Source organism: Alligator mississippiensis, chromosome 3 (assembly GCF_030867095.1).
Source record: "Alligator mississippiensis isolate rAllMis1 chromosome 3, rAllMis1, whole genome shotgun sequence".
In the NCBI taxonomy this organism is placed as follows: Eukaryota; Metazoa; Chordata; order Crocodylia; family Alligatoridae; genus Alligator; species Alligator mississippiensis.
Genome location: NC_081826.1, coordinates 289,667,183 through 289,681,650, shown reverse-complemented (window position 1 = coordinate 289,681,650; position 14,468 = coordinate 289,667,183). Strand labels below are relative to the sequence as shown.

The 14,468-nt window shown below is 46.2% G+C and overlaps 1 protein-coding gene across 9 annotated transcripts in view; it reads left to right on the top strand.

The window, feature by feature from the left end:
* The window catches only part of CTIF (cap binding complex dependent translation initiation factor), a 321,855-nt gene that overhangs the window by 300,328 nt on the left and 7,059 nt on the right, over positions 1-14,468 (top strand). For all 9 annotated transcript variants that reach the window (XR_002093006.2, XR_002093005.2, XM_006259046.4 and 6 more), the window contains one exon: positions 8,499-8,552. Coding sequence is in view for 7 of the 9 variants with exons in the window: in XM_006259046.4 (XP_006259108.2) it covers positions 8,499-8,552 (54 nt within the window). In the remaining 2 variants the exon portion in view is untranslated. The remainder of the gene's footprint in view (positions 1-8,498; positions 8,553-14,468) is intronic.

Here is a 14,468-nt window from a genome sequence, read left to right as displayed (position 1 = left end):
ACATTGCCAGCTCCCAGAGGTTACACTATAGCCAGGACCTGAATGGGCTGCAAATGGGCCCCCCCAAAAATAAGAGACTGCAAGCACTATGGGCGGGGGGGGGGGGGGGTGTTGTCCAATGGCTGACTTGGAAGAAGTGCACAAGCTGAAACCCTTTCCTTTTAAGTGTTGTTTTTCCTAGCCTTGATGAGCAAAAGAATTGTATTGAGCCAGAAGGGACTTAATCAGATCGCTCACCTAACACAGAACACAAGATCCCCTGAAGTGATTCTTGTTCGAACTAAAATATATATTTCAGAAAAAATACCCAATCTTGATTTGAAAACTACCAGTGATGGAAAATCTACCAGAGCTCTTCATACTGTGTTTCAGTGGTCACTCCCCCTCACTGTTAAAAATGTGCGCTTTATTTCCAGTCTAAACGTGCCTAGCTTCAGCTTCAAGCTATTAATCTTGTACGACTGGAGAGCCCATTTTGTTATCATCTTCCTTATCAGAAATACGAGATTTCAATCATTGTGACCTCCATGAGGTGACTGACTTGAAATGTTGTCTTAAAATGTTTGTGGTACTAGTGTGGCAGGAGTGTGGTGTTGTACCTGTGCAGGTCCAGGTAATATTGTGCCCAATTTGGATGGAAAGTTCATGGCAATGGAAAACATTCCTATCTGTATACTTATGCTAGCTTATCACCAGAAAGACAAATACTAAGCAAATACCAAGGGTTAAAAGAAGCTTTGGAGTAAATGTTGAATATATTTTTGCCTGAAATATTTTATACCATTCTAGCAATCAGTGCTGTGTCTTGCAGGAATAAGGCCAGTAAGTTGGTAAAGCACGGGGTGTAGTTTATGACTCATGACTGGCACTGTGCCTCCTCCTTTTCACTGTGCCCATGTAGTTAAAAAATACATTTAAGCCTATTGCTTCTCTTGGAGGGTGGTTTAGCGTCAAGAACAGAGATTGCAGGTCAGAATTCCCTGCATCTGCTCTTAATGCTAGTGTTTCTAGTAACTCCGAGTCAGGTGTTCAACTGCGTTGTGCCTCAGTTTACCTCTACTGCACAGAAATAATACTATTTCCCCATCTCAGAAGGATATAACAAGATGAAAAATGTGTTTGGAAAGCACCATACCTGATGAACAGTACCCCTTCTAGTCTGGATGTGCTTTCTCTTTTTGAAAGAAAATGGGCCTTGGTTCAAAGTAGATGTTAGGAGCACTGGCAGCAGCGTTAAAGGTTGCTTATGCTTCATGAGCATCTGTCTGCACAAACAGCAGTTTGTCATTTCAGGGATACGCCTGGTTTTGTTTCTTTACTGCATTCAAAAATGTCAGGATACATCATCTTGTCCAGCACCACTTTGAAAAGGAGCTTGTGGGCCATTTACTTCTGGAATGCAAAAGATTAATGAATTCTGGGAAGAGCACACTGCAGCCCCTCCCCATCAAATCGCAACACACCGCATTTCCAGGAATAGAGCCTATAAAGTTTATTTTCATTTGTTCATTTAGCACATTTAGCACCTGGTGACCAAGAGGACATTCTAGCTTTACAAAACAGATTGCCAGATGCTGTAGCTGTCAGAGGGACAGGGAAATTTGGAAGAGGGGAGCCTCCCCTTGCTGAGATCTAAATGAGAACTTGTGGTGTCTCCATCTAGTCTGCCACGCTGTTGGTCCAGCACCAGGCAGCCTGCGCAAAAGGGAGAATCCTTTCGCAATAAAGGTTGGGTATTATATGACCAGCCGGGCAAATTCTGGCATGCAGCCTCTCCTGTTAGGAAATCAAGTAGACTCTTTGTCTGCTGTCTAGCAGGCACGGCTCCTCTCGTTCCAGTTTTGCCTGATATGAGGAACTGACACAGGGGCAAAGGGAAGTTTTCCCTGAGACAACACAAGCCTCCAGGGGCGTGATTACATATTAGACAGAGAAGGGCTTAAGTCTCTTCTCACCCATGCTTTGCCTGCCTGTCACTCCTCCTCACCTTCCTTCTTTCTGTTTAGCTCCCCTCATCCCCCTTTTTCAGCTGTCCTAAGAGATGATGGTACCTGTTTTGGAAGGGCAGTCTGATTGCCATGGTAGTATTTCTGTAGACATGGCATGTAAGATGGATGGGATAAAAGATCAAGTATGTAGTGCTTAAAACGTGGGGATGCTTATACAATAAGTATACATAATATGGAGAGATCATATGGTATGTCTATAGTAAATATTATGCAAATGGTTAATATAGATAGTGAATCCAGTGCTAAGGCAATCGATTCGCTTCAGACTTTGGTTTCACAGAAGTGAGCCACATCCAAGCTATGGATCCCGCAGCAGGTGAATGGTGCTCGCTTGGACACCCCAGGGTCCAGTCCCTACCCTCACGTGCAGACCTGTGTCTAGATTGACTTCACTTGCCCTTCAACAGCCTGTGCCATCTGAGTGTAGCATATGGACCTTACACAATTCGGGGCTGGGAATGAAGCACCAAGGGTAGAAATGGAGAGAGGTCTCCTCGGGCTCTGCTCCCATCTTCCACCTCCCACCTCAGCTGGCCAGCAAGGGTTACACAGTCATCACCAGTCACAGCTTGCTGCCTGTTCAGTGGGAATTGCTGAGATACTAGACACTGTGGGTGTGTATATACATGCTGGGGCAGGGGGCGTTTTAATTAAAGTGCTTGGAGCATCTCATGTATCAGTTTCCCTGTGCTGAAAAATGGTGACGGGAGCATTTTAACTAAAGCTTGTTGAATGAGCTTTAGTTAAAGCACCCCCGCTGCCATTTTTCAGTGTGGGGATGCTGATACGCAAGACACTGGAGTCTGCTGGAGTGCTGTAATTACAGCACGGCGGAGCAGCCTTGCTGCACATGCCTGGCACCCCCAGTGTACAGCAGGGGAGCCCACCCCTATGGACTCTTCTCTCAGGTCTAAGGCACCTAGGGAGAGAAAGTGAAAGCAGAATGAGTCTCAGAACAATGTTCAGAGCTACCGGCCAAGTAAAAAGCCCTTGCCCAGAGCCCTTTGCCTTAATCTGCACAGATCTAGCCAGTCAGCAGCACTGGGAGGTGTAAGCCAGTGCCCTTATGCATGCAGGGTAGGTCACGGATCTGTTCTCTCTGTCACCACCTGCAAGCAGGGAAGTTCGGGTACAGCCTCCCATAGCGTAGAGGGGTGGTCGCCTTGTCTGTGCTACACAAAGGACCCAATTTAGAAATAGCTCCCTCTACTCCAGGCCTCTCCCCAATGCAGACGTGTGTGTGACTGAAATGACCTTTAGAAACCCTGTGCAAGATGCAGCAGCACTCCCACATGATCAAGATGCCCTGAGTTCATTGTCTGTCCAAGGTGAAAGCAGGTGGGAAGGTCCAGCCCTTATCCCATCAGTCCCTTCTCCATACAGCAGCATTTGGAAGGAGCCAGCTCAGCATTGTCTTTGCCCTGAGCCATTCCTCCCCCCCTACGCTTCCTCCTCCATGTTTACAAGCTGGCTTTAAGCAAAGCCTATGCATCTCCAGAGCCATTAGGCCAGCGGGGTAGATGGGGCCAAAGCAGCCTTGTGAAAAAATGCACAGACCTGCCTGTCTGTGCAGGATCTGATACGGCCCCTATCGCTGCAGCATCAGAAGGGCCTCCCAAGCACTGAGCGAGCTTATCGATACACCGGTCCTGTGAAGGATGGTTGTCTGCATTCCTGAGGCAAAGAGAAATTGCAGGTGGTGCGGTGCTTATCCTTGTCCTACCTGCTCCCACGGAAAGCACTTTTCCCATTGACCTCGCATGGGCGCAGAGTCCGGCTGATGCAGTGTTTGTGAAAATCTCATTCTACGTGACATGGCCAGAGTCACACTGGGAGAATTACATCCTGATCTTCCCTGCTCCAGTCCAGAGCTTTAAGCACAAGTCCAGCCTTGGTCTGACAAACTCTCTGCCCCTCCTCAGTGCTGTATTGTTGCTTAGCAGAAGCCATGTGTCAGTACAATCCTTGACAGCATCTATGAGGCCAGTTTAAATGGGCCCAAAATGTTCTTCCCAGCTCTCTGCCTCCTGAGCTCTCACCTCATCTGCCTTGCAGGGAGAAAGTCCTTCTGTCCCATGGCGCAGCAGAGACGCTTGCTCTTTCGCCTTCCTTATCTAGCTCTTATCCAACTCTTCTCTCCTTTTATCTGTTTCCCATCTACCCCAGAAGTGTCCTTCTACCTCCATATCCCCGCACAGTGCATTGTTCCTCTAAATATCCTTTCAAAAGGCATCTTTCTGTCTCTCGCACAGTTCCCCCACTGTATGTGTGTCTGTGCCTGTGCCTGTGTCTCCTCGAAAAATGCTGATCAGCGGTATGAGTGGCTGAAAAGGAACTAGAAATCCTATGTCAAAGCAGAGCTGGCCTGAACTAGAGGCTGGGAGCTGACAGAAAGATAGAGCTATGCCCCATGGCTCCTCTTAGGTTTGACAGCAAGCCACAGTAATTTGCACTGCATATGTGAGAAGCAGCTTTCCACGAGGTGCTGCTCTGTACAGGTAACACTGGAGAATCCCTTCAGATACCACCTAAAATACCATCCTTGCCTCATGCATGTATACTCCATGGCAGACGTGTGATGGGATGCTTTACCTCCTTCTCATCCCATCACAGAGCAGCGTCGGGGCATCAGAGTCAAACAACTAGTGCTTTTGTCTCCAAGCCGCAGTGCTGGTTTCCCAGTAGGCTGAAACAGCAGCTCGGTGAGGAAAGTGCCCTGGAAAGAACAGCGTTTTCTATGATAACATCAATGCTCTTTGCAAATCTTCTTATTCACCTTGACATTTCAGCAGGACAGAGGCAACTCTGGAAGCTCCAGCCAGATCTTATTCTAGGCCTGCCTGCACCCCAAGTACAGCAGTGTCATAAACTGTGTGTGCCCCCTTTTCAACACGGGGATGCTGATACACGAGACACTCTGGGTGCTTTAATTAGAGTGGCTCTCAGAGCTGCTCTAATTAAAACGCCTCCCCTCCCCACTCCCGTAGCATGTATATAGATACCCACCGTGTCTCAGCAGTTCCTGCTGAACAGGCCAGATGTGGCTGGTGATGACTGTGTAACCCCAGCTGGCCAGCTGAAGTGGGAGGTGCAAGCTGGGAGCAGAGCCCAAGGAGACCTCTCTCCATTTCTACCCTTGGTGCAACATCCCTAGCCCTGAATTGTGTATGGTCTATATGCTACACTCAGATGGCACAGGCTGTCAAAGGGCAAGTGAAGTCAATCTAGACACGTGTCTAGATCTGAGTGTAGGGACTAGACCATGAGGTGTTCAGGTGAGCACCATTCACCTGCTGCGGGATCTGCAGCTTGGACGTATCTCACTTCTGTGAAACCAAAGTCTGAAGTTCAAGTGTGTCCCCTGATCCACTTACCACAAGCACAGCTTGAGCAGCAGCCTTTCTGTTGAGACTGGACTGTGTTGATGCATTCATATCTCCTGTGGAGCCTAACTGGGCTTGTATCAGTGCATGCTAGGAAAATCTTGGCAGCTAGACTATAATGCCCTGGGACATGCATGCAGGATGGCACCAGCCACACATAAGGTAATGCCCTCTGGGGTATCCCAGCCCTCTGTACTGAGGGCTGTGCAGGTAGTCTCATTTATTCAGCAAAACATTGTGTCATATTAGGTACATGAGGGAACCTCTGCATTGAAGGAGGTGAATAAAGACCTGTCTGGACCTCTGAATTTAAGACTCATAGTCACTAACTGAAAATTAGCTGAGTTGTATATGGACACAGGCCACATTAACCATCCCATGCTATTAACCATTCAAAGTGACAGGGCAGGTAAAGCCAAACTTCTGTCTTTCCTACTTTGTTTTAGAGTCTCCATGTGGCATGCCACACACAGAGGTTATCCATGCCACAGGTTGTGCAGGGGACAGGCAGCACAGTGGCAGATATGGTAGGGAGCAGAAAGCAAAGCAGCAAATTAGGCAGGCAGCACAGGGGAGGAAGCAGAAAGCAGAACAACAGATCAGGCAGGGAGCACAGAGCTGGGAGCAGAAAGCGGAGCAGCACATTGGGAAGGGGATCAGAGTGGCAGTTGCAGAGGGTGCAAGTGTAATGTGTGGCCTGCCTGCTAAAAAGCTTGACCCACGCTAATCTAGATAAAATGACAGAAGGAAATAAATATAAAGCCTCCATTTCTACAGTCACTCTTCTACAGTCTTCATTTGGCAGGAACAAAAAAAACTAGGAGAACTTGTGAATTTGCAACCCAATTTTATCCTGTGCTAGGAAGTTGGTCTCTACTAATTACCCAAGGAATATATTTCTAGGCTACTGCTTATTTATGGTCATCCCTACTTGAAATAATTTTTGTTAGGTTTATTAAAAAATGGGAATACAGTTGAGAAGAATCTGTGAACTGTTTATGAGAACTTATCTCTGAGCATGTATGTGGCAGGGACTTAACTAGCGTTTTCCAAACAACTCTGCAAAAAGATAAACTTGGAAGAACTGCTGTGAGCATTCAGAAGCCTGGCTGAACCTTTGGCTGATGTGAGATATAACCCATGAACTAGGTGTTATAAACAGCATCTTCAAAGCAAACAAGGCCCAGTGTGTGCGAGAGGGAGAGAAAGAGGAGAAAGAAAAGAGAGAGAGAACTTTAAAGCCATGCTATGGCCTTTTGTTTCATTCTTTTCACCCAGTATTTTCCACTGAAATCCTAGAAACAAAAAAATCCATCTGATTAAATGCAAAAGAGGGTGAAAAGACGGTGAGATTTAAAAAAGATAAGGCAGATTACCAATGCAGATATGAGTTCTTAGAGTGAGTCTGTACAGTCAAAGTCAGCTTAACAAAAGATACTGATTGAAAGCCAATTTAATAACATTGTACAATGTTGAATATGGACACTCTTAATATAAATCTGATGTAGATCACTGTTGCTTGCACTGATAAATTGACAGGTACAAAATGGATCAATATACTCTATTTTAAATTGATACTAGAGCCCATGTAAGGCTTTACCTGACTTGAAATCATTTTTAAACTGACAAAGCAGAACACGTGCAGCTTCTGTGCGTACACACCGATGCTGCCAGCTCTTGTGGTTTTATCATAAGTCTGATGACATTTGGAGTTTTTCATAAAGCCCCAGCTCATGCAGTTGGGTAATTAAGTGAGAAGCTCAGCTTCCACTAAGCAAATAAAAAACACCTAAATGTCTACCTCTTATGCTTGTCAAGAAAAGCTTGAAAGTGTAACCTGAGTGCACATGAAAGCTTATAAACCAGAAATCAAGTTTTAAAAGAAATACAATTTTTTTTTTTTTTAAATCTGCTTTGAAACCAATATGATTATTTTTGAGGGACCTGACTCATGTGCCCAGAACTAGGTGATACTAAAACAACCCTCGGTTTTGACGTTGGTGGGTAGAGCGGCCTCTCCCTTACAAAGCACCCTCGGTTCGAAACATGTGACAAAGAATCTGCTGGGAAGCATTTGAAGGAGATCATTCTTTAGCTTATTGTGGACGCTTGCCATCAGAGTCCCTACATCATGCATGGCCTGTGGATATATAAGGGTTTGGGCTTCTCTTTAAAGTTACACATACCTATAAATTAAAAAAAAAGGAGGGGGTCGGGTTCTTGTTCGGGATAGGAATAGAAAAGGAATAGCAGGGTCCAGGAGTAGTGCTAACAATGCCTGTTGGGGAACAGAGTGGGAAATGTAACTACCACGTTACCAAGGTCCAGTACTGGCGATAGCATTCTGCTCTGATGCATTTCGTTCTCATGCCAAGGAGATGAAATTTGCTGGGGAGCCCAGTGAAAATCCATCTCCCCATCTCTAGTCCACACTAGTGAGTTAGGAGGAAAATTTAATCTCATTGTAGTGATTTCTGTTCGCAGTTGGAAGTAGTTGCACTGGTATCAGTGAAGTGAGTCGGTACAAAATCAGGATAACAGGAGTAGTATCAATTCCTCTTGTATAAGAGGCAGTGCTTTGCTGCCTTGTGATTTTGTGCCTGTTCAAAATACTGGTCCTGAACAGGAATGGAGAGGTCCAAGGTGTACGTTAGGGTTCCCAGTGCTTTCTGGGTTGGTAAGGGCATCGATAGCTTTTCTCTAGTACAGGCTGAAAATGATCATCCAGCTGCTATTGGGCAGCCTGGGTTATGTGCATTTCCCTCTGTACAGTTACCTACATCATAAAATTAACCATTATCTAGTTAAAACTTACCTAAAAGTCTTCGCTCTAAAACTTGTATGTTCTGTTTTGCTTCATTGATCTCATGGGAGGGAAGGCTGATTATATTATTTTGCTGCATTTTGTCCTTGTTCCTCTTAATCTACACCAAAGATATCTTTTTCCTTCCATCCCAATACTTTCTTCTTTTACTTCTGGGGTAAAGTCAGTGCAAGCTGAAAGTTAGAAAAAGCATTCTGGCAGTACAAGTATTGTAAGAGAATAGGAAAAGGGCATACTTTCCTCACTGTTCCTTCTGTTTTGTTTTTTCCCCCTCTTTTGCAGTTGTTGCAATCTCAGGATGTGAAAGAAGACGCTGTCCTTTGCTGTTCCATGGAGGTAGGAATGAGCTCTTGGAATCCCTGAGAGTCTGGACCTAAAGCCCCAGCCGCCGCGCCTCTTGCCATTGTTTCCACCTGTGCCAGGTGGCACTAAAATGTCACAAAGTCAGAATGGAAATGCTTTTTAACCTCCTTTATGCTTCTTCTGCGCGTGGTGACACAAGAGCTGAGAGGTGGACAATCAGGCCCTCTGACTGTATTTTTTTTTTAATATGTTGGGTGTCTTTACACGTGTTCCTGGGGGGTGTGCTTTAATTAAAGCGGCTCTTGGTAGCCTCTCTAATTAAAGTGCCCACAGTGTTTCATGTATTCAGCATCCCACACTTCAAAATGGCAGCGAAGGCACTTTATTAATTAAACTAATTCAAGCACCACCCCCCCCTCCACTGCCATTTTGAAGTGCAGGGATGCTGAATACATGAGACGCCAAGGCTGCCTGAGTATGCTTATGATCACACTCCAGAAGACTCGATTCATCGAGTCTGCTCCGACCCGCTGTAATTACATGCCGCCCTGCACATCTACACGCACCCGTTGGTATTTATTGCAATGAGACACCGCACTGAAAATGAAACTTCTCAAAAAGAACATTGAAACCTTGCAGCCACGTCACCTTGTACTGAGCGAGAGACCCAGGAAGAGGTGTAAAACCAAGATCCTCACCAGCTGTGGTCATCAAAACTCCCATGACTGCTTTTCTAAGAACAGGGATGATAACATCATCATTCACTGTATTTCCTCATGCTTGAGTGTTGCAGACTGGGTCCTTCAGCCTATGTTACCTTGTACTACGTGCTCCCCTCACAAGCCAAATACTGGTATAGTCAAGCCAGGCCAGTGCTGGGTGGGGAAATTCTGAAGTAACACTAGTGATTCATAAGCTTACGAAAGGACGTATATGACTTGGTGCCTACAGTAGCCGGGGTCTGGACTCAGTGACCCTGAAGGTCCTTTCCAGCCTGAGGTTCCTATTCAGTAGGTATCACTCTTCCCAGGAGTCGGGACTGAATTAGTGCCTCACATGGCCAGCATTGGCTTGCAGTTCCTGGAGGCATCATTATACAGGTAGAGTATCAAGACTGTTCCCCAGCCCCTTCACACTTTACACTTGTGTTCATAAAGGTCCTGTTCACCGTACAATAAATGAACATATGCAAAGGAATAAAAACACCACAGTTGTCCCTGCCTGCTACACAGTGCTAGCATCTCATGCAGACAGGACATCTACTGTTTTCAGTAGCCAAGCTAAAGCTTTGGATGTGGATGCAAAACTCACTCAAAGTCCTGTTGTCTGTGCACCGGATTCTTGCTTAGAACATGGTTCCAGGAGATACTGAACTGTCTTAAGATAGGGCTACAGCCATTTCCCCCTTCACGACATAGGTAGAGCAGACACTTCTTGCTCAGAAACTAATATTCCCCTTACCTGTCTCACTGGGATGGTTTATTTTCCATGCCTCAAGATTTGTTCCCTTTTCAGTCCCTACTTCAGTCCTTCATTATTCCTTCCTCCTTGTGTGCTGCTGCTTTAACTCAGTGCTCTTTACCCCTTGGATAGTGCAGCGCTTTGACTGGCAGGCATCACTCGAACACAGAGCGCCTTGTAGTATCCCATAGAGATTAGACAGACATCACCTTAGGCACACACAGAGCACTCTCATTCTCCAGCCAGTCTGAGGCCCTGAATCTTAAATAGAAATCTCCTAAGTCACCACATGGCACACAAATGCTGCCATGCTACTAAATGGATCCTTGCTGGATTTTTTATATTACACACAAAAATCTTCATTGAAAACACACGTGTTTAAGGCTGCAAAGTCAGATACTCAAAATGTTAGGGAAATACAAGAATTAAGTCTGTGTGTGGCCTTAGGTCATTGTCCTCATGTAGGTAATTTGTTTGTTCACATAGCACACTATCTTTCCCCTCCCAAATTAGCATGTGTTAAACAAGGAAACCAATTCGAAGCAGTTTGGTTAAGAGAAGAAACCTTTTTTCTTCTTGTTGTCTTCCTCAAACAAGGCATATGTCTTACCTGGGGGTATGTGGTTTATTTGCATGCTGCTTTTTCAACTGGACCCCCGCCTCATGCAGGTGCAGACAAAAGTGACAATTTTTGCCTGATCTGGCCACAGAAAGTAGTTTATAGCTGTGACCAAACACAAGTGCACAGCTGCAGACAGCTTCAAAAATGGCGGATCTGGTGAAAATTTGACCCCCTCATTGCATGAGATACAAGATAAAGACGTTTCAAAATGTAGCGTCTTCTGTAACTTGTGTCTGCTGAGCTCCCAGCCTGTCACTGTTTCCAAAAAGGGAGTGGAGGGAGTTCAGTCTGGGGGGTTTTCAGCCCCCCAGGATGCTGGGATGGGTGTAGTGGAGCACCAACTGGAGAGGCCCAAGAACGAGCTCCCTCCACTGCCTTTCCCACTCCCATTCTGAAAACAGCCAGCACTGGCAGAGAGCCCTGGCCATTGCTATAGACAGTGCCATAGCAATGAAGTTTGGCGCCCAAAGCAAAGCCCACAGCGGCTGCCCGCCTTCACTCCACGCACAGATCCAGGGGGCACATGCCCCCCCCCATGTTTGTCCAGGAGTGCATGCAGTGGCAGGAGCTGCCCTTCCCCTGCCCCCATGCCCCCCCAAATCAGCCACTCACAGCTCCATCTTGCACCCTGCCCCCGCTGGGCAGTACTTGTTGGTGCCCCTTTGCTTTGGCGCCTGAGGCAGTCACCCCAGTCGCCACCCCGCTTGCTACAGCCTTGGCTATGGGAGTCTGGCTGCAGGCTCCCAGCCAGTCCCCTTCCCCCTGGATCCAACCGTGAACTTCCGTTTGGTCTGGGCGCACGTTGTAACTCAGAGCACTTTGCATAAATCGTTCCAAGTTACAGCTGGGACCTGCACTTCTGTCTGCACAGTCACTGTTCAACATTTTGTTTCCTCTTCCCTATTCAGGGTGCGACCCCATGCCTCACCTCCTTGCTATTCAAGCTCTGCTCTGGAGACAGCATTGGGAATTTCCTCATGGACCTTTTAGTCATGCTCACTGCTGTCATGTTAGAGTTTATTACGTTCATTTGTGAATTCACTTTCACAATACCTCTTGGAAATGAGGGGTTTTCATTATCCCTAGCTTACAGAAGCATGGAGAGATTAAATTTAAAAAGTTTCCAGTACTTTTGGTGCCTGATTTGAGGCACTCAGGACTTGTGTTTTCAAAGCACCTAATATTTTCTAGCATTTGAAAATACAGCTCCCACTGACTTCCATTGCAACCGTGAGTGCTCAGCACTTCTGCAAGTAAGACCTCAAAGTCTCTAGCTGGGCACCCAGAACATGAGGAACGCACAGATAGTGAACACCTGTAAAAGGTGACGTGTCCAGCCTCCAATAGGCACTCTGTGGCAAAAGCAGGAATAGAAATAAGTTCTCCAAGGCAGCATTGAGCTGCCTTAAACACAGACTCTCTCTCCTTGCAGTCCTCTCCCTCATTTATACCTCCGTACCTCTGCAGTATGAGGCAGGGGTCCTACTAACAGCCTCTGTCACTGCACAGTCCAAGATCATCCCCAGCTTTGGTCCATCCTCTGCACTGAGGATGGGAAAAATAGTATGTGATCTTGTTATTAAAAAACAAGGACTTCTCTTTTCTTTTTCTCATTTCAATCCTTTTTACTTGCTCCTTTATAAGCAACAGGCTTACTATGAGGAAGTCTCAAACAACTTTACTAACAGACCAGCCCCACCTGTAATTAGAGATGATCTTGATATGTCTTGGCAAAGGCAAGGTCTAGTATTCTGGAGACAGTCCCTGCTTTGCCTTGGGCTTTTTGTGAATTTAGACTAGGCAAGTGCCTTTCAAGTGACTTCTGTACATCTAATTCTCCCTTTGCAAAATAGCTGTTACAAGACTTATCTTCCTTCTCCGCATGAATGAGCTAGTGTTTCTTAAGTGTCTCACCCTTATTAAGCTAGGTACATTCAAAAAGCCCAGGGCAGAATTGATTTAAGTTACGTAGTTTTCTGTAAGCAGCCTAATTTAGATCAGTAACGAACAGAACACACATTGTTAGACTGGGCGCCACCATTTTTAAACCAGTCTGCGTGTGTCGAACTTCTGTTCTCTTATGGGTATAAACTGCTTTTGCATGCCAAATTTCTGTTCTGTTACAGGTATAGACCATTTTCCAATCATTTATACCAATAAAAATGTAATGTCTGTACCTGGCCTTGATGTTGAGAATCTCATAACAGATAAGCAAATGTGGTCTAGCACATATTATTTCACAATGTGTGGAGTCTTACTAACATGAGACCTCCTTAGAGCACCAAATGAGTAAAACAGAGATGAGGAGAGAGACTGTGCCAGTCTGAAATGTTTGATCTAGCAATTAGTGGGGTAGTGAGTCATGCATTTATACACACACAAGTATATCACATGTGTGTATGTCTATAAACACGTGTACAGATATATGGATATAAATGAGTGTATTTTCATCTAGGCTAAGGCCCAACTTCTCTTTTTTGCAGGCTCATATTGTATCCTCAGCCTGAGCCCTGGCTGTACAAAAACTGGCACTGATTTAAATATGGGTGTGGGCACATGAGTAAGCTGCTGCCAGATAAGATGGCGTGTGAATTTACAGCACATCAGCCACTCCACGACAGTTCATAAGCACACTGTTTGACTATGATGTAAAAGCAAGCACATGGGCAGTTGACTGGAATAGCTGATTCACCATAAATTCACACCCTACCTTCCCTTGCATTACCTTGTTTCTGTGCTGATACTCTTGGGCCATGTCTACACAAGCGTGAACGTTTGTTTCCCCAGGGACAAAAAGCAGCAGCACACCATATGCCACTAATTCATGTCCCTGAGCAATGCCTATGCCACGTGCCCTCTGGCACACAGCAGGTTACCCCAGGTGGGGTGGGGGAGGCTGGGGCCAGCACTGGGCTAGCCCCAGCAGCCTTACCTGGGGACCTCCTGGGGCTGCAGCAGTGGTGATCCTGCTGCTCGGATCCTGGCCGGCAGCCGGTCTGTGGCACCAGCCAGCCGGGCTCCAGTTTTGGATGGAGCGCAATGCCCCCGTGTGCGCCGCTCTGCTTTTTTTTTTTTGCACAGGTTTTTTTCCACCCCTGCCCCATGCCGCTACCTTGCAGCGCAAGAACAGCTGAATGTGTGATATGTGGCACGGCAGATGTGTCTGCAGCACCACATACCGCACGGCCACGCTCATCTGGACATGGCCTTAGAGTGTATTTTTAGACCTTTCTCAATCAAACCTGGACAGGGTTGCACACAGATACTTACTAGGGTTTAGCTTTATTTGTTTTATACAGCATTAAGATGGACTTAAACAAGCCGCTTTCAGTGTGGTTAGGGCATTCACATGCAAACCCGTTGCCATTTAACAGAATTGTGCCGTTGGTTACACTGGTGCAAATCTGTATGTAGGCAAGGTCTAAACTGCAGGTGCTACCCTGGCCAGAGGCACCTCAGTGGGATTGGTACCCATACCTGGGCAGGTCAGGCTGCCTGATGATTTGCCCTCATGTTTCAGCTGCAGGTGCTAATGGAGGTGAAGCCTTTGCCTGCCGGAAAGATGGCTGCACTTTTGGATGTCAGCCCCAATAGGCAAATATTTTCTCCTTATTGTGGAATGCCATTCACTGTAGTATCCACAAGCCTGGGAGTTGTTATATGACAGCAAACAGCAGACCATCTGTAGCTCCTCTACTGTGTTTCTCTACAGCAAGCATCACTCTTTCAGTGGTGCCATATGCCTGCATGTAGCTCTGCATTTTCCTCTTTAATAATTTACAAGCTTATTTGCAAGCAGGCGAGCTTTCCAGGAGGGTCTCCACAAAGTGATAGATCCTCTGTTAGCCTTGCTCTGATTGGCCGGG